The sequence below is a fragment of the Numida meleagris genome, chromosome 2 (genome assembly GCF_002078875.1).
Source record: "Numida meleagris isolate 19003 breed g44 Domestic line chromosome 2, NumMel1.0, whole genome shotgun sequence".
In the NCBI taxonomy this organism is placed as follows: Eukaryota; Metazoa; Chordata; class Aves; order Galliformes; family Numididae; genus Numida; species Numida meleagris.
Window position 1 is genome coordinate 43,115,607 of NC_034410.1, and position 24,813 is coordinate 43,140,419.

The 24,813-nt window shown below is 45.0% G+C and overlaps 2 protein-coding genes across 4 annotated transcripts in view; one reads left to right on the forward strand and one right to left on the reverse strand.

The window, feature by feature from the left end:
* CDCP1 (CUB domain containing protein 1) overlaps positions 1–19,800 on the forward strand; it is a 31,919-nt gene extending 12,119 nt beyond the window's left edge. For 2 of the 3 annotated variants that reach the window (XM_021388884.1, XM_021388885.1), the window contains 6 exons: positions 887–1,255; positions 3,291–3,518; positions 4,272–4,652; positions 5,083–5,448; positions 6,726–6,807; positions 7,942–10,740. In XM_021388884.1, the coding sequence (XP_021244559.1) occupies positions 887–1,255; positions 3,291–3,518; positions 4,272–4,652; positions 5,083–5,448; positions 6,726–6,807; positions 7,942–8,389 (1,874 nt within the window). In that variant the 3' untranslated portion in view covers positions 8,390–10,740. Of the gene's footprint in view, positions 1–886; positions 1,256–3,290; positions 3,519–4,271; positions 4,653–5,082; positions 5,449–6,725; positions 6,808–7,941; positions 10,741–19,230 lie in introns of those variants that run through there. The other variant, XR_002435956.1, reaches the window with a different exon arrangement.
* On the reverse strand, positions 16,802–23,505 carry CLEC3B (C-type lectin domain family 3 member B). The gene is made up of 3 exons (XM_021388893.1): positions 23,249–23,505; positions 19,807–19,905; positions 16,802–18,609 (listed from the first exon to the last, which is right to left on the reverse strand). The coding sequence occupies exons 1-3, from the start codon at positions 23,352–23,354 to the stop codon at positions 18,209–18,211; spliced, it is 606 nt and encodes a 201-aa protein (XP_021244568.1). The 5' UTR covers positions 23,355–23,505; the 3' UTR covers positions 16,802–18,208.

Sequence of the window (24,813 nt, forward strand, 5' to 3'; positions counted from 1 at the left end):
TGTTTCAACCTGTGCAGTAACATAACGTGTTGTGTAATAATCTTCTTAAAATACCTGAAATGTGTGTAGTAGTCAGTGGATTACTCTGTGATCTCATGACAAACCTTCTTTTGGGGTTTTTCTTGCTCTTTACTTGAATTGTACGATTGTTGCCATCAGCTATAGATGGAACCAGATCTAGGTTTGTGTTTCTAGAAGGCTTCTTCCACAATAACAATGAATAAGATGTGCCACATCTGCTCTGGTGTGGCACTCAGACATTCAGGAAGGTGAGGGGTGGCACTCCTCACAGTTGCTCATAGTTACTGGCTAGAGCAAGACTGTAATCTTTGCTTACGTAGCTGCGCTCTGCCAAGTGCTGGGACTCATCCAAATACAAGGCATGTTACACCATCTCTGTGGTTCTCATTCATGTTTTATCATGCAAATTTGAGGCTCTGTGCTGGTGTGCTTTTGTTAGAACTCCAGAGTTTTTGGACTGAGAGCTCCCTGCTGATTTAAAAGCTCCCGTATTTGCTTCATGAAATCTGGTGAAGAGGTACTAGCGGAAGCAGTTGTCAAGCTGCATGTTTGCTCTTGTTAAGCCAGGACCAGAAGTAAGAACTAGGATCTTTCTTTTTCAAAAAATATAGGCCCCTCCACGTGTTTGACAGGGTAAACCCAGTACACTGAAAATAACAGTGTTAGCATATCCTTTTCCTTTTCTATAATTGAATATAACAACACTAACTCAAGTATGTGTTTTAGTCTGACATTTTTGTAATAACCTAACCTGTAACTGAAGTGGATGAGCTCACTGTCAAATAAAAATATTCAGCTGCTGCAGTGCTACGTATGCTGGTATGCCATCTCCAATTGCTAATAGTATTCTTTTCTTCCGTCTCAGGGTTATGCATTATTGAATCCATTTTGAAGGGGGAGTCTTCCATCATGTTGATGTCCCCAAACTATCCCTTGGGCTTTCCAGAAGATGAGCTCATGACATGGCAGTTTGTAGTCCCTTCCAACATGAGAGCGAGTGTGTTTTTCCACGACTACAGCCTTTCCAACTGCGAAAGAAAGGAGGAGAGGGTGGAGTATTACATACCTGGCTCTGTCAGTAATCCTGAGGTGTTTAAGCTGAGTGACAGCCAGCCTGCCAATATTCCTGGCAGCTTCAACCTGTCTCTGCAGGGCTGTGATCAGGATGCCCAGAACCCAGGCATCCTTCGCTTACTCTTCCAAGTCGTCGTTCAGCACCCTCAGATTGATGAGAGTGAGTACTAGTTTGCTCCTTCTGTCTCTCTCTGCACTTACCACTTTTTCCTTCTGCAGACACAAACTGGCTCTGTTGCTTTTGTTCATAGACATTTAGACTAAGTTACGTGAGGAAGAGAATACTGCTTTTGTCATTCCTGTTTTTGAACTTTGAGCCCTCCTTTAGTTAAGGAGATGGCTTGCTGAGCAACACTGAGGCCTACATTACTTTATTTGCCACTGGCTACTGTTACAGGAAGGTGAATGGCAATACTGAGCTCTGCAATTTGTAATGGTATCAGAATGTCCATTTGTATGTTTTATACTGCATCTTGTAAATGGAGGTCCCTTTCCTTTTCCAGCATATACACCATGTAACTGAGAAATGCCTTTAAGATCTGCAATATCGGACCTTGCACACTTTATAAACAAAATTAAACATAGGGCAGCATTTCCTTGAGGCTGTGTTCTCTCCGTGGGGATCCGATCCAATTATCTTGCAAGAACCTTCTTGATTAAATTGTCCAAGCTTGTGTGTCACTGCACAGTCTCCCTATCAAAGGTTCTGTAGCATCTCAGCACTCTCATCCTCAGTTCTTTATCTGTCTAGTCTGGCTCCGTTCACAAATGGCAAATCCTACTGAAATTGTTAAACGAGTCACGTTTGTGTACATTTATTGTGTTACATTTTGGAAGCCAGACAGAGGGAAAACATTGTATTCAGTTAATCACCTTTGTCTATATTCTACTTTGGAAAGCAAAGAAGTGTTTTAAAATATTTATGGCCGAGAGAATAATCATCTAAAAATAAATAAAAAAAAAGAGGTTGTCAGTTATTTAATGAAGTGCAAGTAATAAACTGCTTGGATTTGAGAGAGAGCAGTGGCTTCTCTAGGGATTTCATAGGATTTCACGAGTGATATTAGTTATGTAAGTTCCGTCAAAGATTCAAATTCAGCCCTCAGGACCGTGTTGAAACTTTTCTTGTGTGTAGTGTGCAAGTTAAGCATGGTTCTTATTAAAAATGCATCAGTATGTGCATATTCTCAAAGCTTCCCAAACATTTTGGTATTCCACAGCTGTCTGTAGTGTTTGTCGTTTAATAAGAGGAAAATCCAGCTATTTTCCAATCAAAATAACTTTTCAGTCTGATCTTGCGTTTAGCTGCTGAAAACCCCTGAAGAATGAATAACCCTGTAGTGAAAATCCCAGGTTCTTTGCTTGGTTGTGGCAATGACCTGAAGATTTCTAACTTGTTGAGGGGTATGTTCTATCCTCTCATCTGTCAATAATGAAAATGTTAAGGAGTTTTGGCCTCAGTACTGACCCCTAATGGTGGACCACTAATGAGTGTCCTCCAGACAGGCGTTATGCTGCTGATCACAAACTTTTCAAGGTCAGCAGTTGAGCCAGTTTGTAGCCCACATCACTATCCACTTAATTAGTCTATACTTAATCAGTGTGTTTGGGAATATACATTATGGGAGATTAAGGTCTTTAAAAGCCTTGCTAAAGTTGAGCTGAACGACATCCACTGCTCTTGCCTCACCCACCAAGCCAGTCCCCTCATTCTAGTGGAGTGTTCACATTGTTTAAGCATGAGTTCCTTTTCCTAAATGCATGCAGACTAGTCCTGATCACTTTCTTGCTCTCTCTGTGTTTGGAAGTTGTTTCCAGGATTGTCTGTACTATTGCCTTCACAAGATTTGAAAATATCAAGGCACTTTCTGAGCTTACCTAGGTAAGTTCAGAATCTAACTAATCTATGGAGCTCAACCATTTGTCTTATAACGTAGCCTGTTCAAAAGGGACTAGCTTACGTCACCCCATTACAGCTGAAAAGTAGGGAAAAGATGTAAAGGCTTACACTTAACTGGAAGAGTAATGAAAACCGAGTTTTCATTACACAGATAGAAGTAAATAGTGTTTTCTTAGTTAATAATATACAAATGGCTTTAACATCTCCTTGTCTAATGGGGTGAGAAGAGATGGAGGAAATTCTCCTTCGCACCACACTTCTTGCAGTAATTGCTTTGAGATGTTTGTCGTTGCAGATGTCACTCACTTGGTTGACCTTAGCAAAGAGCGGAATATGACTGTAACAATACACTTCGAAGGATGGCCCAGGCGAATCCCGCTCGTATCAGAACCGATGTGCCTGATCTGCAAGGATCCTCGCACTTGCGACCGTGTTCTGACGTTAGCCTCTGGCGCCACCTACAAGATTTCCTTTTTGTGCAAGGACTTATCCCGTCTGAGGATCACAGCTGAAAAGGGCATAAGTATGACAAAAGCGGCTTAATCTTGTTTCCTAGAGAATGTTTCTGTGTGTTTTTTCCCCAGTGGTCAGCCAAACCTTGTCTCTCACTCTCTGAGAGACAACAGTATGTATTGAAAATCAGGCTTTGGCCGGATGAGAGATGGGCACAGTGAATGTGGAGACGACCTTGTTACTCACTGCAGCAACCCACCTTTAAAAATAGGAACTGCGTAGCAGTTACTAGAAGGGAAATGACAAAATTATGGGAGAATCTTCTTACTGAAAACTGCAAAATATGGAAACAGAGCAGGAGAGTTATAAATCAATCCAGGAGAATGTGGGAACAAGGCGACCATCAGGAATGCATCTTGTGCTGTTAACATATTCTGGAAAATCCTGCACCAAATGGATGCTTTCAACTGCTAGTAGAAAAAGAGTTTTCAAGTATAGGTCTGGACTTTTGCTGGTTTGCAGCTGTGTCCCAATAAGCAAGTGATATTGCAAAAGTAATTTCCCATTTTGCACACGTTTGTATCTGTACATTTCTTTGGTGCACCCTCTAGAGGAATACTCTTAAACTACAAGTCACTCATATATTTGGTGAAGGTTAATAAGAGAGGATGTCTTCTCAAGTAAATGCTGATCTGGATCCGTAACACAAATGTAATAGGACTCTGTATATGGTTATGACGGTATATCAGAAGGCTTGCTTCTCCTAGGCACTTCCTCTGCTGGAAAAAATTATAACTGTTTTGACTTGTTTTTGCGATTACAGGCTGTGTGGGTCTTCGGTGGTGCCAGAGCAAGATCTATTCCCTTTCAGTGCCTAAGACTATTACCCAATTGCCAGTTCAACTGCATAAATTTATTTGGAAGCTCATAGCTCCCGAAATGATCAATGTAGAAATTACGTCTCCATCATTGAAACTGCGACAACACCTCCCAGAGCAGAGCTGCAACACAAGCTATAGTTACAGCATTGTTAGTGCCACCCCGGAGACAGAGATGAATGTTGGTGTATTCTGTCCTGGTGGAGCCATTGAAAAGATTCAGCTGAGGAATAATATCACCATATCTTTAAAAACGTTTGGTAAAGGTTTCATCAATGAGTCTAACCATCAAGATCTGAAAATGTCTTTTGTGCCACATATTAAAGGTAATGTAGTGTTTTGTACATCTTACCCCATTGTCGTATCTTTCAATGCATTTATTAGAACACATATGAATAAATAGAAATAAGAGTTCAATTCTTTAGAGTCTAGGCCTGGAGTCATTACTTGGACCAAACTATATCGGACTCAGTGAGGTGGCTTATTCCTGTAGAAAGGAAAGATTTGTGCTCTAGGTGGTTGAGGGGAAATTCTGCAGATATGTCTGTGATAATTACTGATACAGAGGAGATGATAGGTGAGTTGTATTGCTGGTACTGAGATACACTGTGAATGTAGACATATACTTTATAGGTGATGCTTTTTTGTTACAGAGAAGAAAGTCCATATAATTTTACATGCTAGAAGATAAAGCTTTTAAAAAATACATTGAAACTAACTAAGTTTTCATCCCTATATTCATTTGCTTTATTACAGATGAGTGTACTTTTACTGTGAGTCCAGATTCAAAGGCTAAAACTTACTTACAGACTCCCAACTCACTTTATGGTCTACCTCCTTATGTCTCCATATCCTGGTACATCACTGTGCCCAATAAGCAAGTTGCCCGCCTAGGGTTCTCCACCGACCGCATGGGCATCACTTGTGAGACAGGGCGTGCCTATGTCAACATAAAGGAGCAGATGCCTGGGGCAGAGGAAACTGTACGCCGTGAGGATGAGCTTCTGCCTCAGCCCCGAAATATGCATCACAACTTCTGGGTAAATGTCTCCAATTGTAAGCCTGTGGACCCAATGCAACTGACCTTGAAGTTCTGGGTGACTTTTGTTGAAAAACAAATAGGTGAGTCCTGTAAGTTTATCTTGGCTTTCTTTCCACTTGTTTCATTTCCTTCCACTGGGGAAACAGTACTGCATGCTGCTCTGCATGCCTTGGGTTTTATGAGATTCCTGCTTACTGAAATGCCTGTCCCTCAGAAGCCTCTGAGAGTTACAGATGAGCACTTCTGGAGGCTGAGTTTCTTATGTGGTCGGGGTTTGGCTTTTATGGCTTGGGGATTTCAAGGCTGGAGGGGAATGAGACTAGTTTTATTTATTTTATCTATTTAAATTGGAGATCACAGCTAGAAGGTATATGAAGAAGATCGAGTGATGTTTTTTTACCTCCCAAGGCCACAGACCTAGTGAACAACTTCAGATTTGATTACGAAAACTTACTAATCTAAGTAGTCTTTACTTAATGTTTGCAGTTAATTAGTCTTGGTATTCACATGAGTAACAAATAATCCTTGGGGCAGATCTTGCTGTTCTGTTGAGACTGCCTTGACTAATAACAGCAAAATCTGCTTTTTTGTTATCTTTCATCTCCTTGAAACTCAAGTCACTAAAAAGGCGTTTTTAGGGTAGGTTTTGCTCAGATGCATGTAAATTTGTTTCGTGTTTGCATTTCTGCATCATCTGTGGGAGACTGCTGCTATCTGTAGAAGTATTGTTAGATAGGTTAGACTAGAAACTGTATAAAATTAATTTTTTATTCTTTTTTCTTTCTTTCTTTTTTCTTCCTTTTCTTCCTCTTCCCTCCTTTTTTTTTTTTCAATGAATACTTCTGTAATATACTGCTTTTTCATTTTTGCTCACATGTAGACCTCCCTGATCAATTTAATGACTCTTTGAAAACCCCAAGTCAACACAACTCTTGTAGTTTAGGGGAAAGGATTGCACTGAGGGGAAGTTGGTGAAAAATAACTATTTTGTTTGTTGATTACTTGCCTGTCTCTCTCCATGCTTTCTTCTCTATACTACATGTTCAGCCAGAGGCTTGTGAGACATTGCAGGTAAGTTCAGCAGCACGTGAGCTGTGTTAAATTCTTGCACCAAGGGCTAAGTCTGACAGAAGGAGTGTTGGTTGGTTTTGATGGCTGTGGTCCACTGCTAGCTGCGAGAGCTTGCCATTGCTTGGCTGCCATCCTCTTGGAATTGTCTCGTGTTACCCCTAGGCATGCATAGCTTGGAAACTCCCTCTTTGCATGCAACAGATGCACTTAAAAACTGCTGAGGATATTCAGACCCAAACAGCTTTTAGGAAAATGCTCAGTGTTCTTGTAACTTGTCTGTTTTCAGATCTAGCAGTGATACTTGGTGTACTGGCTGGGGCTGGAGTTCTTGCGGCTATTGGACTCACTGTGTGCTGTGTTAAGAAGAAGTAAGTTCCTAATTTAGCATGTGTGTAGGTTAGCGGTTTGAGAACGCGCTGTGGGAGAGGTGGTGGGCCTTGTGTTTCATGTGTTGATATAGTTCCCTTAAACAAAGGTCTGGAGCATGCTGTAGGCAATGCACTGGGTGTAGGAGTGGTGTTGCTCCAAGAATGCTACATTATTCTGAATTGAGTCTCTTAAAAGTAGAGCAGCATTCCTGGGGTCACATTACTTCAGCCCCCAGTGCATTGCCTAGCTTTGCTTTGGCACTAGCTTCTGACTGTACTAGAAGTAAAGGTATGGGTTGGATTTATCAGTGCTTCATGTGAAATGATATCATGATGAATGTGGGCTGAATGTGACACTAGACAAGACTTTCTTAAGACAAACTGAATTCACTTAGGGTGTTCAGACTTATCTTTCATCTACAGACCCTCTAGCAACTTCTTCCAGAGTTTACACACCAAGTAGGTGCACTTTTTTTATGAGATGAGCCCTTGGGGAGAGAACTCATTTTTGCAAAGCCAACACACCTAACTCATGGAAGGAGAGTCTAAAGCAATCAGTATCTTGGGCGGGTTCTGATGCGTGTGTGCTCAGGGTGATTTGGTCCTGAAGCTGTAAAGCTGGAATGATTTGTGTAATATAATGATTAGAACAGTTATGAGCACAATTCTCTGTTGCACAGGAAAGGCTTTAAGAATATAGGCTTACAAACTCTTCAGCTTTTGGTCTTTCTGCCTTGGGAAGAGTTGCAGAGAAAGTTCATTTGACTTCCATAGTGGATCTGCTATTTCACTCAGCCTTGTTGGCCCTTAGGTCCTCTTAATGCCTGTGAAAGTTAAGAGGTTCAGTACACTGCACAACTGGAATCTCTGTACTTGGGTGGCTGATGGTGTTAATCTTGCAAACTTCAGGGTTAGCAGAACAGCAAGAGATAACCAAATAGCTTTAAAAAAAAAAAAAAAAGCTAGTCTAGACTCAAGAATTATTTTTCCTAAGATTACAAGCACAGCCTTCAATCCAGGTAGATTAGACTGTCTGACACAGGGTAGGTGGAATGTGTAAACAGCAGCTGCCATTACTGAGCTCAAATGCACTGTGTTGTTGCTGACCTGTGAATCATTTCAACTCTGTAACAGGAAGAAGAAAAGCCAAAATCCCATGGTGGGGGTATACAATGCGAATGTCAATACCCAGATGCCTGGAAAACAACGCTTTTTTAAAAAAGATAGGAAAGCCAATGAGTCCCATGTCTATGCAGTTATTGATGACGCTGTGGTCTACGGGCACTTGCTGAAGGAGTCCAATGGCTCAGTCACTCCAGAAGTTGATGTGTACAGGCCTTTTGATGGGCCCATGGGTAGCTTGCCACCATCTCCCCCTCCATTCTCCTTTAGAAAAGACAAAAAATGCTCTCCTAGCACAGAGGAACCTCCACTTCTGGCAGAAACAGACCACGACACTTACACATTTGCTCATCAGAAATCAGGGGAACTGGCAGACAATGGAGATGCAAATGAAAAAAATAATGGTGGTACAAGCACGTCCTTGCTGGAGAATAAGGAACAGGACAGTTCAGAGGAATAATTTTATGCAAGGCATGGCAGTTTCCTGTGGAAATACGGATGGCCTACAAGGACAAATGTCCAGGGAAAAAACAACAGAAGAGGAGTGTTATTTTTAAGTATGTTTTGATATTGTTTTTGCTTTGTTGTTTGTGTTATTATTTTTTTTTTAATTCAGCTATTGGTAGCTTCCTCTTTTAGAGTGAATGTCTGGTAAACGCAAACAGTGGAGCACTCCGGAAATGCGTGAACTTCCGGTTGTGAAATGGATGGCAGAGGTATGCTCTTGCTTTTTATTATCAAGACATCAGGAAAAGGAATTCATTACAATACCAATTTAAAACTGTGGCAACAAATAGAATGGAAGGAGTGTTTTGTCCAGTATTCCCTCCTTTCTCACAAGTCATTTGTCCTGAGCGTTGGCTGGTGACTTCTTGAAGGCATAGGCCACCTCATGGGCTCAAGGCAGCTCCAGGTTGCACAGCTATGTTCCTTCTCCTAATGTCTAAGCAAAGTAGGAGAGATTGTCATGTCTACTACTTGCTGCTTGAAAATTCATTTGTATTTAATGTAGTGATTGCTATGTAAATGTACTGAAAGACAACACGTATGCAGCCTGGAAGAGCTCCATGCATGTAAATCAGTGTGTATACTTGAGCTTGGGCTCGCCTGGCTCAGAAGTAAAGTTGTGTTTTTTCTCTGATTTCCAACTGATGTTATAATACTTCAGTAGCACTGTCTGACCCTATACCAAAGACTGTATTTTCTTTTGCTTTTTTTTTTTTTTTTTTACTAAAACAGTTTCAAAATTCTGAAACAGTTTGCACTCGTTTTCAGGTGCCTGCAGCATTCATGTTTTGTTAGTTTCTTGACCTTTTTGTCCAAGTGAGAGTACAAGTTTGGTGAAGAAATAACAGTATGGTCATCTAGCTGTTTACTAATGCATTTCACTTCAACTCATAAATGCTCGTTTGTCTAATAAGGTTAAAAAGGGGGATAAAGAACACAGATTGTATTCAGCAGGCAGTTTCTCTGAAGTGTAAAGCATGTGAGTGAATCCTTAAGAAAGGCTTATATTTTGGTTTTTTTTGGTCATCAGTCTAAATTTAACAACCACATTGAAACGATGTTGGAGATAACTCTTGATTTCTTCTGGTACTTCGCTTCAGTAACCTAGCTCCTTTGAAAAACACCTCTTGCAATAATAATTTTCATTTCTGAGTGCTGTCTTTAGCGTCTCCCTGTTTCTGTGCCTTCTAAAACTCGAGGGTCATGTCCTCGTGCATACCACTACCGGTACATGAATTGAGTTGCTTTTTGTACACAAACATCTGGCTTGTCTAGGTGTGCAGTTACTGAGGATGTTTGCATTTTTGCATGCAAAACTAGATTCAACTTGAGAATTACTCTCTAAATTGTTTTGACAGTTTCTTGTCTGATGATGCTCAAAGGTGCCATATGATTTATAGACAGTGTTGCATGCAGTGACGTTATGTTTATGTTAATGTCTAAAATGAAAACATCTTTACTAGGAACATCGCTATTTACATCAAAGGAAATGTGGATTTCTTCCTCTGTTAACTATGCTGGCATTGTAAATGACTGCGTTAATCAAGTGTGCCTGTTTAACAGTGTATACCAATATACAATTATATCTGATCTGACTTAATTTTCTGTGGCATATAGGAAAACACATGTCAGCTGGAAGTGCCTTTTTATTGCTTCATGTACTTTTTATGCTTATGTTTTGCACTTTTAATACAGAAATATGTATTCCTAGACCTGCGGCTGGTCACTGGGATCACGTATTTCAAAGTGTACTGGGGGTATTTTAATGCCAGTTGAGAACTTAAAAAGATTTCTCCAGTAATGTTATCTATTTTTTCTCAGGTAACTGAATTGCCACTATATGTTTTATCAGTGTAGTCCATTTGTTCGTTCATCTGGTCAAGGCTTCTCTCTCTTTTTTTTTTGAAAAGAAATGTGTTTCTGAGAGAAAATCAAGGCTATCTCATCCCTCCAGCTCAGTTTCTGCAGCTGCTTAGGTGAAATCTTCTAGTTCATGTTCTTTCTAAACAACTGATGAAAAGGGAACAGAGGTCAGGCTTTTGTTTACAATGTCTTGGTATTTGAAGGAAGAATATGATGCTTGTTGACTCTTGGGTTTTTTTTTTCTTTTGTTCTATTTTAACTCAGCTTTTGGTACGGTGATACAAACCTCAGTTTACAGTTGCTTTCAGTCTAAGGTTGACTTTCAGTGTGCTTACTTCCTGCTTTAATTAAGAATACAGGCACAAATTTAAGTTTACCTCTCCCCTGGAGAAAGTTGTGACTTCATTTTTTTATAAAATAAATAAAACAACTTTATTACCAGCTGGCGTAGTCGGTTTATAGCTTTCTCAAGTGTGTAAATACATAGTTTTCTCTGAAACTAGTGCTTGTTTATTTCTGTGAAAACTGCAACAGATACAAAGAGTACAATAACACTATTTGATAGAGAAAATTCTCAGCTACAGAACACTGTTTTTCAACACCATCACCACCATTAGCTATGCATTTTCACCAGCAAAAAAAAAAAAGCTCTGCATTGCTAGTCTGTTAGGTCACTGTCACCACTGCTGAAATGCACCACCCACTGCACAATCCACAGTTTGGTCTCCATGAACATTCAGCAAGTGTCAGTGAATGTCAGCGGGTGCCATTTCTCCTGCGTGGAGAAAATGAATGGCACATCTTTGCTTCATGTGCACTTCTATGTCAGGTGCCATTCTGCCCCTCTGCTGCCGTCTGCTGCGCGAATATGAAATGGAGTGGAAATACTGTAGAGAAGGTTCAGCCTCTACTGCCATACCAACATCCGCCTCTGACATTGTGGGCCAGCATAATACTGGGAACTTCCAAATATTTGAACGTCACTCTGAAAGGCTCAAGGGATCCTTCAGAGATCTCTGCAGTCCCACCAGCTCCATTTGGCTTTCTGCACAGGGACAGACTACACTGGAGTGACTGGGAGAAGACCCAGAGAACACAAGCGCCCCTTGGCGATGCTGTGGAGCAGAGAAGCCTCCTGCAGGATTTCAGGAACAAGTATCCTTGCAGGGAAAAGAGGGAGGGATAATTTTACTAGTTAGTATGTGAATGTCCAGTACTGTAGATTTCACTCTGGGAAAGCCTGTATGAATTTTGGTGAGAACTACAGCTGTGTGGAGTACAAGGTCAGCCTGAAGTATGTTGATATGTCAGTAGCTTCATCTCCTTAGTCAATAGCAATGAGTTTGTAGAGAACTTGCTTTGCAGATTGGACAAGGACTGGCCAGTCCCTAGCCCCCCTCCAAACCAGCCACTCCGTATGAACATAAGTGAAGGTACCCCTGCTTGGTGTGAGGTTTTGTAAATCCTGATGTATCAAAAAACTCGATCATTGCTCTATTTTAAGCACATTTGTGGATTACTTGATTCATATACATATATTTACCCTGGTACAGCAACTGCTACAGTCATGCATGGCTGTAGAAAAAGGGTGCCATGATGCATCCCATTGAAGGTGCTTTAACAGCAGTGCTCTGTCAGCATCTTTTCAGACATGAGAGACTAGAAAATGGAATCCCTTTCTGAACAGTTTTCTCTTGGAAGGAAATGAGGAAAGTTCTGGCAAAGTCCTGCCATCTTTAATTTAAAAAAACAAAACAAAACAAAAAAAAACTTTGTGGATTTATTTCTCTTTTTCCTCTAACTGAAAGTAAATTGCCTTTGGAAAGTATCCCATCAGGGGAACAGAAAAAGGGTGTGTGAGAGATACATGGTTTGCTATATGTGGCTGATTCCAAGGGGAACTGGGCCCTAGCAACTGAAAGCTTGTACAGGTGGCCTGGATGTGTTTAATATATATTGCATATACAGCTTTCAGGTTGGATTTTAGGAAACATTTCTTCTCAGAAAGAGCAGTGAGGCACTGTCACAGGCTGCCCAGGGAGGTGGTGCAGTCACCGTCCCTGGAGGTGTTCAGGAACCGTGTGGATGTGGCACTGAGGGACGTGGTCAGTGGGCATGGTGGGGGTGGGCTGGCAGTTGACTAGGTGATCTTAGAGGGCTTTTCCAGCCTTAATGATTCTGTGATTCTACTGGAGGCTTTTTGTTCTGAGGCTTATATCTGTTTTGAAACATAGAAAATGAAGGCAGGCTTGTGGAAAGATGCAAAAAGAGCTTCAGGATCCATCAGGTTCCTGTAATAACATTGACCTACATACTGTTTTTACCACTATGTTTTAAATTTCTTCACCTCAGTACTTCTATAGCCTTTCCATAGCAGGGCAGAAAAAAATATAAAGGTGAAGAAGAAAAGAAGGCTGTGCTTGGCTGAATTGCACCTTGGTCCTCGGCTTTGAAGCAAACTTCTACCTGAGGCATACTCAAATGGAGCAGGTTTGAGTACTTTTTTTGCTTGCGAACACTGGGCATGTTTTTGCCTGGAGGAGGTCTTGGGACATCCTGAACCTCTGCCACATACCTCTGCAGCAGGAGTGCTGCTGCCTTTGGTCTTTGTTTTAAGGACTTACTTAAAAACCACAGAGAGAAGCCATGCAGACAGCTTTCTCACTACATGATGTTAGTGGCTACAAAACTTCTATAAGTACATGGCTATAAACCTGGTTTTCTGTTCAGAAGAAGAGCCTGGACCTAAGCAAGATGCCCTGCTTGGTCCCAGGCGTATGAACTGCAGCCTCTGAAGCCTAATTGCCACCTGCTTCAAGTTCATCATTGTGAGATCTTTTTATTTAAAACTTTTTTTTTATTATTATTAAAAGAGAAGCAAATTAATGGCAGATCAAACTCCTGTGTGTTCTCCATAGGTTCTCGTGGCACTAGCATGGGTCGAAGGATCAGATGGCAGCTTCAGCTCGGAAGGAGATGCTAGGTTTCTGTGCTGGTGTTTTCCAAAACCACGTGTGGGAAATCAGTCTTCATTGACCTGTGCTATAGCTGGAGGTGTAGTGGTGTTGGGAGTGAGACAACCTGACCTGGAGAGGTTGACTCATAGGTCAGCTGAGCTGTTCCAAGTATCTGTAACTTCAAGTACTGCAGAAGGATTTGGAAAAACATTACTAGAAGTAGGATAAACTCTAGTTGTTCTGGAAACTTTCTCTTCTCTTGATGTGAATGATCTCCTGTATGAGTAACTCTCACTGAGACACTAAATTGGATGGAAATGCACTGAACAATTAGCCAGGCCCATGAATAGTGTTGTGAATCATATCTTTACCTGTAACATCTTTCCAAAATACACAAAATCTGTAGTTGCTTCATTAATGTTTTTAATAGCAACTCTGTCTCCACCAACTCATGTTGTGCATTAGCTGGTGCAATGGTAATGACTTTTGGCTTTCTGTCACCATGGGACAAAACAGAAGAGCTGTTCCCCTCCCTGCTACTGTGAAGTCAGAATAGATTGAGGATAATGTATCACTTCACTTCTGAAGTATTATTATTTGAGGCTCAGACACCAAATTTAAATTCTAATCATTAAGGTGAAACTCATCCCTTATTCTGAGTGGATGTTTTTCTGGTTCCTTCTGACATCTAAGTGTTTTCTTGCGGGTCAGTGAGAGACTTTAACCTTGTCTGCTCCAGGCTTTTTAGCAATGGCCAGCTTGCTCCATCACGTGAGACCTGGTCAAGTGAGAATTGAAGTGAAGGATGTCCCAGGAGATCGTGACAGCTCTCTTGTTCTTCTCCAAAGAGCGGTGGAGCCACAAAACTGCCCTTGATGCAGCAAGATCCTGAGCCTCACAATTAGGATTTTCCATGGACCTCTCAGGTCATCTAGGCCCCCTGATTATCATGTGAACCAAAGACAACATTTTTGCTTTTGGATGTATGCACTGCTCATGGCAGTTTTTCCTCCACAGTTGTGTGCTCTCTTTTCAGAGTGAATTTATCACTTGATAAAGGCTGTGAGGTGGTTTTACATCTGGCTGTGGATGCTGCCTACACCTGCAGTTCCAGCAGGTTTGAAAACAGAATATTCCCCCTATAGGCTGACAAAACAATTCCTGTAAATATTTAAGAGAAGGAAGAAATCTCAATGATTATTTTTGCTTGTTTTCAAGCTTTTCACATTTTATATGTAGGACTTTTTTCCTCAGTTACATGCTTTCAGGTTTGATTACCTTTCTCAGGTGGCACACTACAATGGCATGCTGTGCTTACCTCTCTTTTCAGCGCATATGTTTTCATTTAGCATTAAGAAGCATGGGCTGTTGCTCTGCGTCCTTGAAAGGACGCAGTTTCTAGGCTGTATAGAAAACTGTCAGTCACCCACTGTAAGGTACACAGCACCCCACCCACGTAACTCCTTCCAAGTCCTCATTTTTCAGTGGAGCCAATTGTTTCACCGTGTTTATAACCAATGCTATTTCTGGACCATTTCCTAAAAGTTGACTGTTTTAAGGCATACTTGAGCATTTGGCTTTCTGTTCTGATACATTATAGAATGAAGTACAGGAGCCAGTATCCCTGGGTGTGTTCTGCACCAGCTGGTGCACGGGCAAGTGGAGAAGTCAGAGAAGAGGAGGCTCAGGGGAGACCTGATCGCTCTCTACAACTGCCTGAAAGGAGGTTGTGGCGAGTTGGGGGTCGGCCTCTACTCCCACCTAACAGGAATAGGATGAGAGGGAATGGCCTCAAGTTGCGCCAGGGGATGTTCTGTTTGAGTATTAGGAAGAATTTCTTCTCAGAAAGAGCGGTGAGGCACTGTCACAGGCTGTCCAGGGAGGTGGTGCAGTCACTGTCCCTGGAGGTGTTCTAGAACCGGGTGGATGTGGCACTGAGAGACATGGTCAGTGGGCATGGTGGGGACAGGTTGGCGGTTGGACTGGGTGATTTTAGTGGTCTTTTCCAAGCTGAATGGTTCTCCTGGAGCCTGGAGCTCAGACCCCTGTCTTGGGGTGTTTTGGAACTCAAGGGGTTCGAGAGTAGACTCAAACCTTCCAGTGCAGTGTACAGGCTGTACATGGATGCAGATGAAATTCAGGCTGCTCCTGGATCATCCTGCTCTAAACTAAAATATGACACTGCTGTTAGGTTGATTCAGTTCATGTGCCCGCTTGTTAGTTGTGTTTGGGCACTGATTGTGTAATATATGATGTATCTTGCTTTCTTCTGGGGGATTTGGTGGAGTTTTTTTCAGTTTTGCTTCAGCTGAATTGCTGCGTGAAGCTGCAGCTTTCATCTTCTGGTCGCGCTTGGCAGAGCAGCAGCAGAACTCCTTGCACAGTATCTATGTCAGCACTGGAAAGCTGGGATTGACATTCTCTTTCATAAGACACGATACTTCTAAAGTGATTCTTTTGTAAGCACCACTCCTTCAGACCTGCTTGTCATTGCCAGCCTGTAGGGCTGCCAAGTGGCTGGTTCACACTGTCCTTTCCGTAGGCTTAGGGTAGCTCTCTTGCAGGGAGAAGCCAAGGTACGGCTTCCCACCATCTGGGAAGGACAGTGCCTGGTCTGAGCAGAGTGCTGTGAAAACAGACAGCAAGAGAGATAGGAGCAAGAAGTCTGCTGAGAGCAACTTGTTATTCTTTAGATTTTGACAGATCGACTCCTTTATGTTCTCATGGGGAATATTCCTTTGGTGTTGGTCTCCAGGGCTGTTTTTAAGGTTCACGCTCTGTGCACCTGCATCTTCCCCAAAGCCCAGCATCACCAGGACTTGTGGCTTACTCATTGTCCCTCTAATTCCTGGGCTCCTATAAAAGACCTGTTTATTTCTCTGACTGCAAATCTGCATTTTGAGACCTTGCAGTTTATGAGCAATCAGGATCAAAGCCAGCAAGGCTTTGGGCTTTGCTGCTTTGCCTCCATACAAATCTCAAAAATGGAGGTATCATGTGCCAAGGCAGCCAGAGAGTATGCATGGAGACTAGCTGGCTCGTAGGTTTCTGCCTCGGCCTGCTGGCAAGCTCTGCCTTCCACAGCTCTGCATGTTCTTTGGGGAACACTGAGGGAAAGGAGGAGGAGGGAGAAGCATTCACCACCTCAGCGAGGGAAGGAGGGGGATGCTTAGTGCTGCCACAGCTCTGCTGGCTACAGAGGAGGAGGTAGGCAGGCGGGGAAGGCCCACCTCCGCAGCACTGCCACTACTGCTAGGCGTGGGTGAGGGAAAGACCTTTCTTCTGGGCTGGCTCCTGTTTTCTACTGAAAATTCCCAGCAGCGAGAGGAGGAAGGAAATGTTATTTTCCTGTAAAAGGATTCCCTGCCTCTGACTGGGATGATAAGAGGAGGGACAATCCTACAAACAAGATCACAGAACAGTGGGCTCTCGCTTCCTGCTTTTGCCCTCTGCCTCCCATGTCCCCCACCCTCAGACAGATCCCTGGAGCTGTTTTGAAGAGAAAGGAGTTGGAGAAGGAAGCAGTCCGACCACACTGACTCAACTCCATTTCTTCAGCAAGCTATATAAATTTTTATTTTGCACTCATCTGAACAGCAGAAAATTTGGCAATAATGACAGCCTGGGAAGTATGCACTGTGTGTGAGTGTTTTGACCCCTCCAGCTTGGCTCTCCCACACTACATTTTGGAAGCCCCACCACTATGCTGGTTTTAGGCAAAGTAGCAAATGGAAACACTTCTCCTGAGGTCTCCCCATGAGCATAGGTCCCATTGGGCTGCCCTCTGCCTGGCCATGCCAGAGATGTGTAACTGGAAGAACTGGGCAGGCACCAAGCACTGGGCTTCAAAGAGCCACTGGTGTGCTTCAGCCAGCAGTCAGCAAGTCAGCGTTGACAAGGCTGTGCTAAGCTGTCAGGCTGCTCTGCATTGCCTTCCCATCATTCCAATTTATATTTCACTTTTTCAACCCTTTTCTCAGCAGAAAGTTACCAAAGACAGATCTTCAGCTTTACTAGCACATGTGGTACTCAGCACATTTGTGTTTGCTGAGGACTGCGCCTTGAGCAACAATGACTGGAGCAATTCATTGCTAATACAGGCCCTATAACTCCTAAAGCGGCTAAAGTCAGAGTTGTTGAGGTTTGCTTTTGGTAGGCAGTCGTCTTTCATAGGGCAGCATATTACCTGATAGTCTTGCAGGTTTTTTGTTTACCTAATACTTTCACCTTCTGCTCCCAAGAATATATTTGAGTGAGTAAGCTGCAAGTAATGATTGCTTCCTGCATGGTGCAGGAGGATAAATAAAGCTTGTGGCAGGAATTTTGGAAGATCTGATGCTGGGGCTAGCTCCCTCACTGAGATAAGTGAAGCACTTTCTTCTGACTGATGAGAAAAGGATCAAAAAAAAGGGGAATGCTTGTAGGAAAGACACCTTTCCTCTCAGCATGTCAGCCCCTTGAGCAGCGTGATACTGGGCCAACAGTTCCAACAGTGCTTGGGTTCAAGGCCAACGGTTCTGAGCACAAAGCAGAAATAACATGCTCTGCTCTCTGAGACAGGACCCCAACCCCTGCGCCAGGGCCCGCAGGGGAGCAAGGCCGGAGGAGAAGGCACAGACTGGCATTGCTGGTGTCCCAGCAAGGTTCAGTGAGGTGGCAACGGAGGCTGCAGAGCAACAGCCTGGGCAGCCTAAATGGCTGTTGGTGACGCTGGGCTGTCACACCGGGTCTTCGCCAAAACCACTTCATCAGTTCCCTGTGTACAAAAATATATCTATACATCATGCCATCGGGAGAGGGATGCAAATGGGGCTGGATGCGGCTGAGTGAGAGTCAGCACAGCTCCGACCTGAAACCAGGCCATGGTGGCTGACCTGGTCGCGACGCTACGTGGAGGTGCGTGTGGGTGCGTGGGTGTGCATGTAGCCACCCTATAGCTCTATAGAGCCCCGCTACACGATCATGAACTGGCAGACGTAGGGCAGCTGCTCCTTGCACCGCTTGTCAAACCACTTGCCCACCGCCACCCCTGACAAGGCCGCGCAGTTTTCCAGCTTGCCGCCATCGGGCTGGGTGGTGATCTCGGTCTCCCAGTTCTTGTAGCGGATGGGGCCACCTGTCATGTCAACCCACTTGCCCTCAGCCGCCATGTCGTTGAGGCCCAGCCAGATCTCTGCCTCGGTCCCAATGCTCTTGCGCATGTAGTCGTAGAGTGCGTCATTCTCCTCTCCACCTTGTGGCGTGCCCAGCGTGCCGCCCTGTGAGATGCAGTGCTCGCTGGCCTCGTGGTATGTCTTGCTCTCAGAGAATGCCAGGAAGCACTTCATGTGAATTTTGGTGCCTTTCAGGCAGACTGAGAGGTGAATGGAACAGAGAGACAACAAGAGAATTGGGTTTAAAATGGACACCCAGCAAGTGCAGCATATGCATCCCTCAGGGCCCCTCACTGTCACGGGAGGAACATGGCCTCCCCATTTGGATACAGCCCCCCAAAAAGGTCCCAGGGGTGATCCCATCCTTGGTGTGCTCAAGCTGAGGCTACGCTCTCTGGAGCGAGATCCTTGGGACACAACATGTCTCTGCTGGGGGCTGGAGCGTTTAGGGAAAAGCAGCCTGCAATTTCAGTTCAACCATCTTGATTATGCAAGAGTGAAAAAACTGTCTTTTTTAACAGGTTTTGATCAGAAGTGTTGTGCTTGCAGAGATGGAGGTCTTCAGAGGAAATTTCTACTTGCTTCTGATTTCATTGTTAAGAATAGCAACTTTTTAATTTTTAAGCTTTAAAATCCTGAGAATGCAGGGTACTCTATCCAAAGAATAGCTAATCAGAGCTATGCATTAATATCCAGACCGATTACATTTCAATGACTGAGCTTGGATCTAAAGCCTTGATTTTGCTTGTGTTTCTTTTCTTTTGGGGAGAAAATTCTCCTTAACTTGCACTTTCAGTGCATTTCTGTTTCATGTTCTGCAGATCCCTCTCCTACTGGTGTCATGGAGTTTGCACAGAACAGCTATGGAGCACATCTGGAAAAAGAACTTTTGAGGCCTGTACTCCATGCCTGCCACACAAGGCATGGTGGGACCAACGACCAGCGAGGTTGCCTGTGCAAGACCATGGGATGTGTGAGGGATCAAGTAACCAGCTCCCCATGCTTCAGACAAAAGCCTAAGGCAAAGAATAAAGCTCATTTGACTGAAGTGGAGAATAATCTATCGCCCGTCTTGCTGATTCATGACAGAAAATGAACATCTGGCTTAGTGTCATTGGAATATCAATAGCTTTGCAAATGGGAAGCTCTAAAGCATAAAGAAGGGAGCCATATGCTGCACAACACGTGTCATTAACTGCCTGAGGCGCTTCCTGTGCCTGGAGGAACCGCAGAGAGACCACGCTTTGCTTTGATCCCCAGCTTGCTCCATGTGATGGACACATCATCATGGCATGCTTGGGTATCCCTTGTCAAAATCACACGGAACAATGGTAACCACTTTGAAAGCAGCTCATCTCTCTAAGCAAAAGCCATGCCTTCTTCAAGGAATCCTCTACCTGTCTGAAGTGCTTGCTTCTCCTTCAGTAGAGCAACCTCCTGAGAGATGTTGTCAATCATGGCCTTCAGGTCTTCAATCATTTTGAGGCTCACACCATCTGTTGGAGAAATCCAGAGAGCGCATAAACATCCACCACAGCCCCAAAGGAGGCAGCTGGAACTGTTTCTATCATCAAAAGTCCCCAATTCCCTGCCCACAGAGAAAGACAAAGAAGATTCACAAAGTCAACATCTGTACCCTAGTACATCTATCAGATAGCATTTAGTTGCTAGCCTGGTTGCACCATCGGTCCAGGTTCCTCAGGCTGGATTTTGGGGCATTGCTCTCCTCACTCATTAACCACCAACTCCTGGATTCAAGCATGGGCAGTGGTGGCACCAGGTCTGGGACTGCTGGCTCTGGGTGAATGACATGGCTGATCCAAGCACCATGGCTTAATATTCATGGTGTTTCCAGCAAAGCAAGCTGGTGTCAGGCAGGGGAATTGTGGTGACAGCAGCACCACTGCAGCGGGCTGCTCAAGCTAAAGCATTTGGGACCTCAGCTTCTGCTGCTGTACATTAGTATTGCATGAGGAGACCAGCCAAAAATTATTCTGGGAAGCACACTGATGGTACCTGGAGAGTAATGTCATCTGTGGCTTCCTTAGGTGAGAAGTGCAGCACAACCCCACTTTCATCGCAGCCTCCTTTGTAAAGCTAGTCTTTCCTCTACTGCAAGCCACAGTGATGTCTCCTAAGGCAAAGTGAGGTGAATGAGCTGCAAAAAACTCATCCCTTGAGTAAGATTTTGCTAACATTAAACAGGGTCCTGTATCATGGATCACGCTGTTGCTGGGAAGGTCACCAGCCTGTGGCTTAGCACCAGCTCTCCTCTCTCTGGTTTCTCCTGCACAGAAGGACTGGTATGGGATGGAGGAGGTGGGAGATGGGACATAAAGGTTTGTGGTCATTGCACTATCCCTGCCACTCCTCAGTTTGCCCACAAAGTGGCAAGACAGGCTTCCTCCAGGGTCAGGGAGCTGGGGAGCTGAGCTATCAAGTGAGGCAAGTGGGGAAGGAACTTGAACGCTCATCAAACCTCCTGCCTGAAGTTTACATGTGTCATGAATACAAAAGCACAGAGGGACAAGGAGGAGAGCCTGAAGCTGCTTTGCTCCTTGCTCAATTAACTTTAATGGGCTCAGTTGCAATTCAGGCACTAGCTATTATTTTGGTGCCTTGATGAAAATACTTTGTGGGAAACAGCTAATTAGCACAGTTGTTTATCCACGTAAGCCTCTCGTCTAGCAGAACAAATGTCCCCCAGGTTTAAGTAACATCCAAAGGCCATTGTGAGACACTCTCAGTGAGACTTGTCAGGGCAGCTACATATGTTGCTCCACCTGGGAGCAAGAGTAGTATTTGTCTGTGCACCTTTATTTCCTGAAGGCTCACTTCTGTAAGCTGTGATCAAAGCTGTTGCATGGCTTTGGGGCTGCTGAAGCCAGCAGGGTGCCAGTGCTGTCCCTGGGAGCCAGAGCAAGTCCTGGCGTGGCCATTCACAAACAGGAAGGCTGAGGATAGGGGCAAGAGGAGAAGGGAATCGCAGAACGAGCTGGGTCAAGATGCTCTGGTTATGAAAACTTCACAAGCAATGTGCGTGAGGCTGCAAATGGGGGCTCAGGGCTGATTTTACTTGTTGTAATGGCACGTTGCATAAGCTATGCCTCAGCCCAGCCTGTCCCAGGAGCACAGGAGGGGATGGGGCCCTATGCATGGGGTTTGTGTTGCTGGGAATGTCCACAGGCACTTTCTGAGGTCTCTTCCTTACTGACATTGAGGCTCTGAGATCACATGGGAATTGGGGCAGAGTCAGGAGCAGAGCCCATGTCAGCCTCTACCTGCTGATTTGCAGGTACCTGCATCAGGACTCCAAATACCTTAAAAATACATGTGCGAGCTACACAGAGGTGCTCCCTCCATGCCCCCATGGACCCTGCCTGGCTGTGATCAGGGGAAGCCTCCAGCACCAGGATCCCTATCCTGGACCCTCTCCCAGTGGCATTGCCCCTGCAGCTGCAGTCACCCCCGCGGGCAAATCCTGCCCACCCCCACCCCGCCAGGGTTCAGAGAGGGTTTACTGAAGTGCTGCAGCTGGAGCAATTACTGGGAGCAATTTGAGAGGGGAATAAAACAACAGGCAGAGTGAATGTGTTATTTCAGCATTTTTGAAATGGTACTTTTGGATTTTTCTTGGTGAAAAGGCACCCTTTTTGCTCTGAAGGAGATCCAAATGTAAGCAATAATTACATCATGAAGAAAGAAAAGAAATAGCACAAAGAAAGACAAGAGAAAAGAGATCTGAAATGGCTTGGCTCGAAGCATCGATTTCTTTCTTCCATATGTGGCTTGGCCACACAGATTAAGAAATACAAACCCAACAAAATGCCCCAACTCTCCCATGGCTTTGCCCTGCCCAAGCCATCCCAGTGAAGGGCAGGGGGACTGGGAGGGGATTGCTGGTGGCCCTCACTCCCTCCATCTGGCCACCAAGTGGGACAGGAACAAGAATGAGGGACAGGAGAGTGACATTCCATCCTTACCATGAGTGGGCTTGGAGGTGGCAAGGGATGAAGAGGAGTCTCAGGAGATGGGGCTCCCATCACTTCCAGTGACAGGGAGAGAAAGGTAAGATCTCCCTAAGAAATGAGATTCCCTCCTCCTACATCATGAAAGTGCAATGCAGACAAATGCCCCGTATCAATCTAAGGTGGTATTTTTGCTATTCAACACAGGCAGAAACCACTGCTGTGGACTAAGCAGATCTGCGCCAATTTCATAGAGAGATCCACTGGGAGAAAATGGAAAAGTTTCTCAAGGACAGGGTCTGACAAAAATAGCCCCTGGGAGAGCGCGGCCAAGCGAATTCCTGGGATGCTTCCTTCCCACTCTCGTTTGCTCCAAAGAGCGAAGCGCCTGCGAAGCAGCTCACCGCCTGCTCTGTGCTCTGGGTGTCTGCTCTGAGCTGCGGAGAGGAGGGATGAGGAGGAAAGCACTTAAAAATGATGAGCCGTGCTGCTCGGGATAGGTGATGTATTGCTGCCTGCTCCTGGCTACAGCTCTGCCACAGCTGTCACTTAACTTCTGGAAAATGAATGAGCAGAGGTAGGGGCTGGAGGAAGGGAGATTGTAGCGGAGGGGAAGTTTGGGAAGAGCCGGAGAGAGGACACAGAAAACATGGTGCCCTCTGACCCTCAGGCTGTCCCACTGCATACATTCACGGCAGCAACCTGCCCGAACCACTTCTCTATCCTTTCTAATTTAGGAAAGCATTCCTACAGGCGTTAGAAGAAAAAGAGACTTCCTTAGGTTTTTAAATGCTAAAAGCCCCATTAGAGCACCCCTAACTGTGCCAAGTGCCCCCCACACCAGGCAGGATCCCACAGGCTCAGTCCTTACCTTTCTTGGAGGCCGCCGGCTTCTGCCTGCCCTTGCCGTTCTGCTGGACAGAGACGTGAGCGAGGGAGACGAGGCAGAGCAGCAGGCAGGCTCCCCGCAGCGCCATGCCGAGCACTGAGCCGAGCGGGACTGACTGCGCTCGGCCCAACACGCCGGCTTTAATCAGCAGCGTCTGGCCAAGGAGCTGGCCCCGGGCTGCTCGCGGCTTCCAGCGGCCACAGGGAGGGCCCAAGCGGCTCCGGCCAATGCTGAAAGCGGCCCAGCCAGCTTTCGTCGCTTGTTTTTGTTAAAAAATAATAAAAAAAACACGCACATGAAAAAAAAAAAAAAACCCGCAAGCCTACCGAGAGGCAATTCAGCTGAACCTAAGGGAACGGCTGGGAATACAGTTGGAATGATTCCCTATGGCTCTCAGCATGGTGCTGAGGGATTGGTCTCGCATTTCGGCGATGGCAGTGGCACTGTGAATCACAAAAACCCGACATTTCTCCCCTCACTTAACTCAGAATCTGTAGCCATCGGTGCTTGTTCTCCTGGGGGTTAAACCAACCCAGCTTCCCCTGTGTGCCAGGCCAGGCGGCAGAGGCTGGCGATGGTGCAGGACAGGGAGGTTCTGGCCTCAGGCAGTGCTGTCACGGGTGTTTGCCACTGCTTCTCTTTGTGCCCCTGGGGCTGGGGACAGCTCTGGGCATTCATGCTCAGTATTGACTCCTGTGCTACAAAGGGGAGAGCCGCACGGGAGGCAAGCTGAGCACCCATGTCTTCCCCATGGCCACTGACAGGATTTGGGTCTCTGCTCAGTATGGGGAACCTTAAGGTTTATAAACAGCCCTCAGCTGTGAGGCGTGACTTGGGGTGGTGGGAATGTTTCTCACAAAGATGTTTTGCCCTCACGGGATCTCAGGGTGACTTCATGGCAGCTCTGTGGCCTAAGCGCAAACCACTGCCAGATTTTTGGGAAGCTGTAGTCGTTCTGGAGCTGCAGCACGGGGTGTGAGTCCTTTCTGTGGGAGGAACAAGGAATCTCACAGCAAGTGGAATAAATTCATGTATGGAGAGGAGAAGAACAAAGTGCTTTGTGCAGCCATCATCAACTGAAATCATTTCTGAAAAAAAAAAAAAGTAAGATGCTGCCCAGCACACTGGGAGCCACTAGAGTTGTATGAGCATAAAAGATCTGAAATAAAAAGGGGTATGCATAGAAAAAGAACTGCTGTTGATTTTGTTTGGCTGCAGCTGTGTTACACTGCCTAGCTCCTGTGCTGAGTAGGCAAAGCCCTCACTCCTACCTGAACAGAGCTCAGCAGCAGTCCAATCTTCAAAGCCAAGGAAATGGGTTTGATCTTCACTCCCTGTTACCACAAACACACACACACACGGTCCCACTCAGACTCAAGCAAGAGAACAAATATTTGGCGGGATTTATCACCCTCCCTGCTGGCCTGTCCCAAAGGAGGATGGAGCCCTAGAGGTGCCAAACGCCTTCACACCCATGTGTGTTCCCTTCCCTTGACACTCGAGCAGCGTCTCCCTGTCCAGAAGGGCTTTTGGTTCGCTCAGCACCT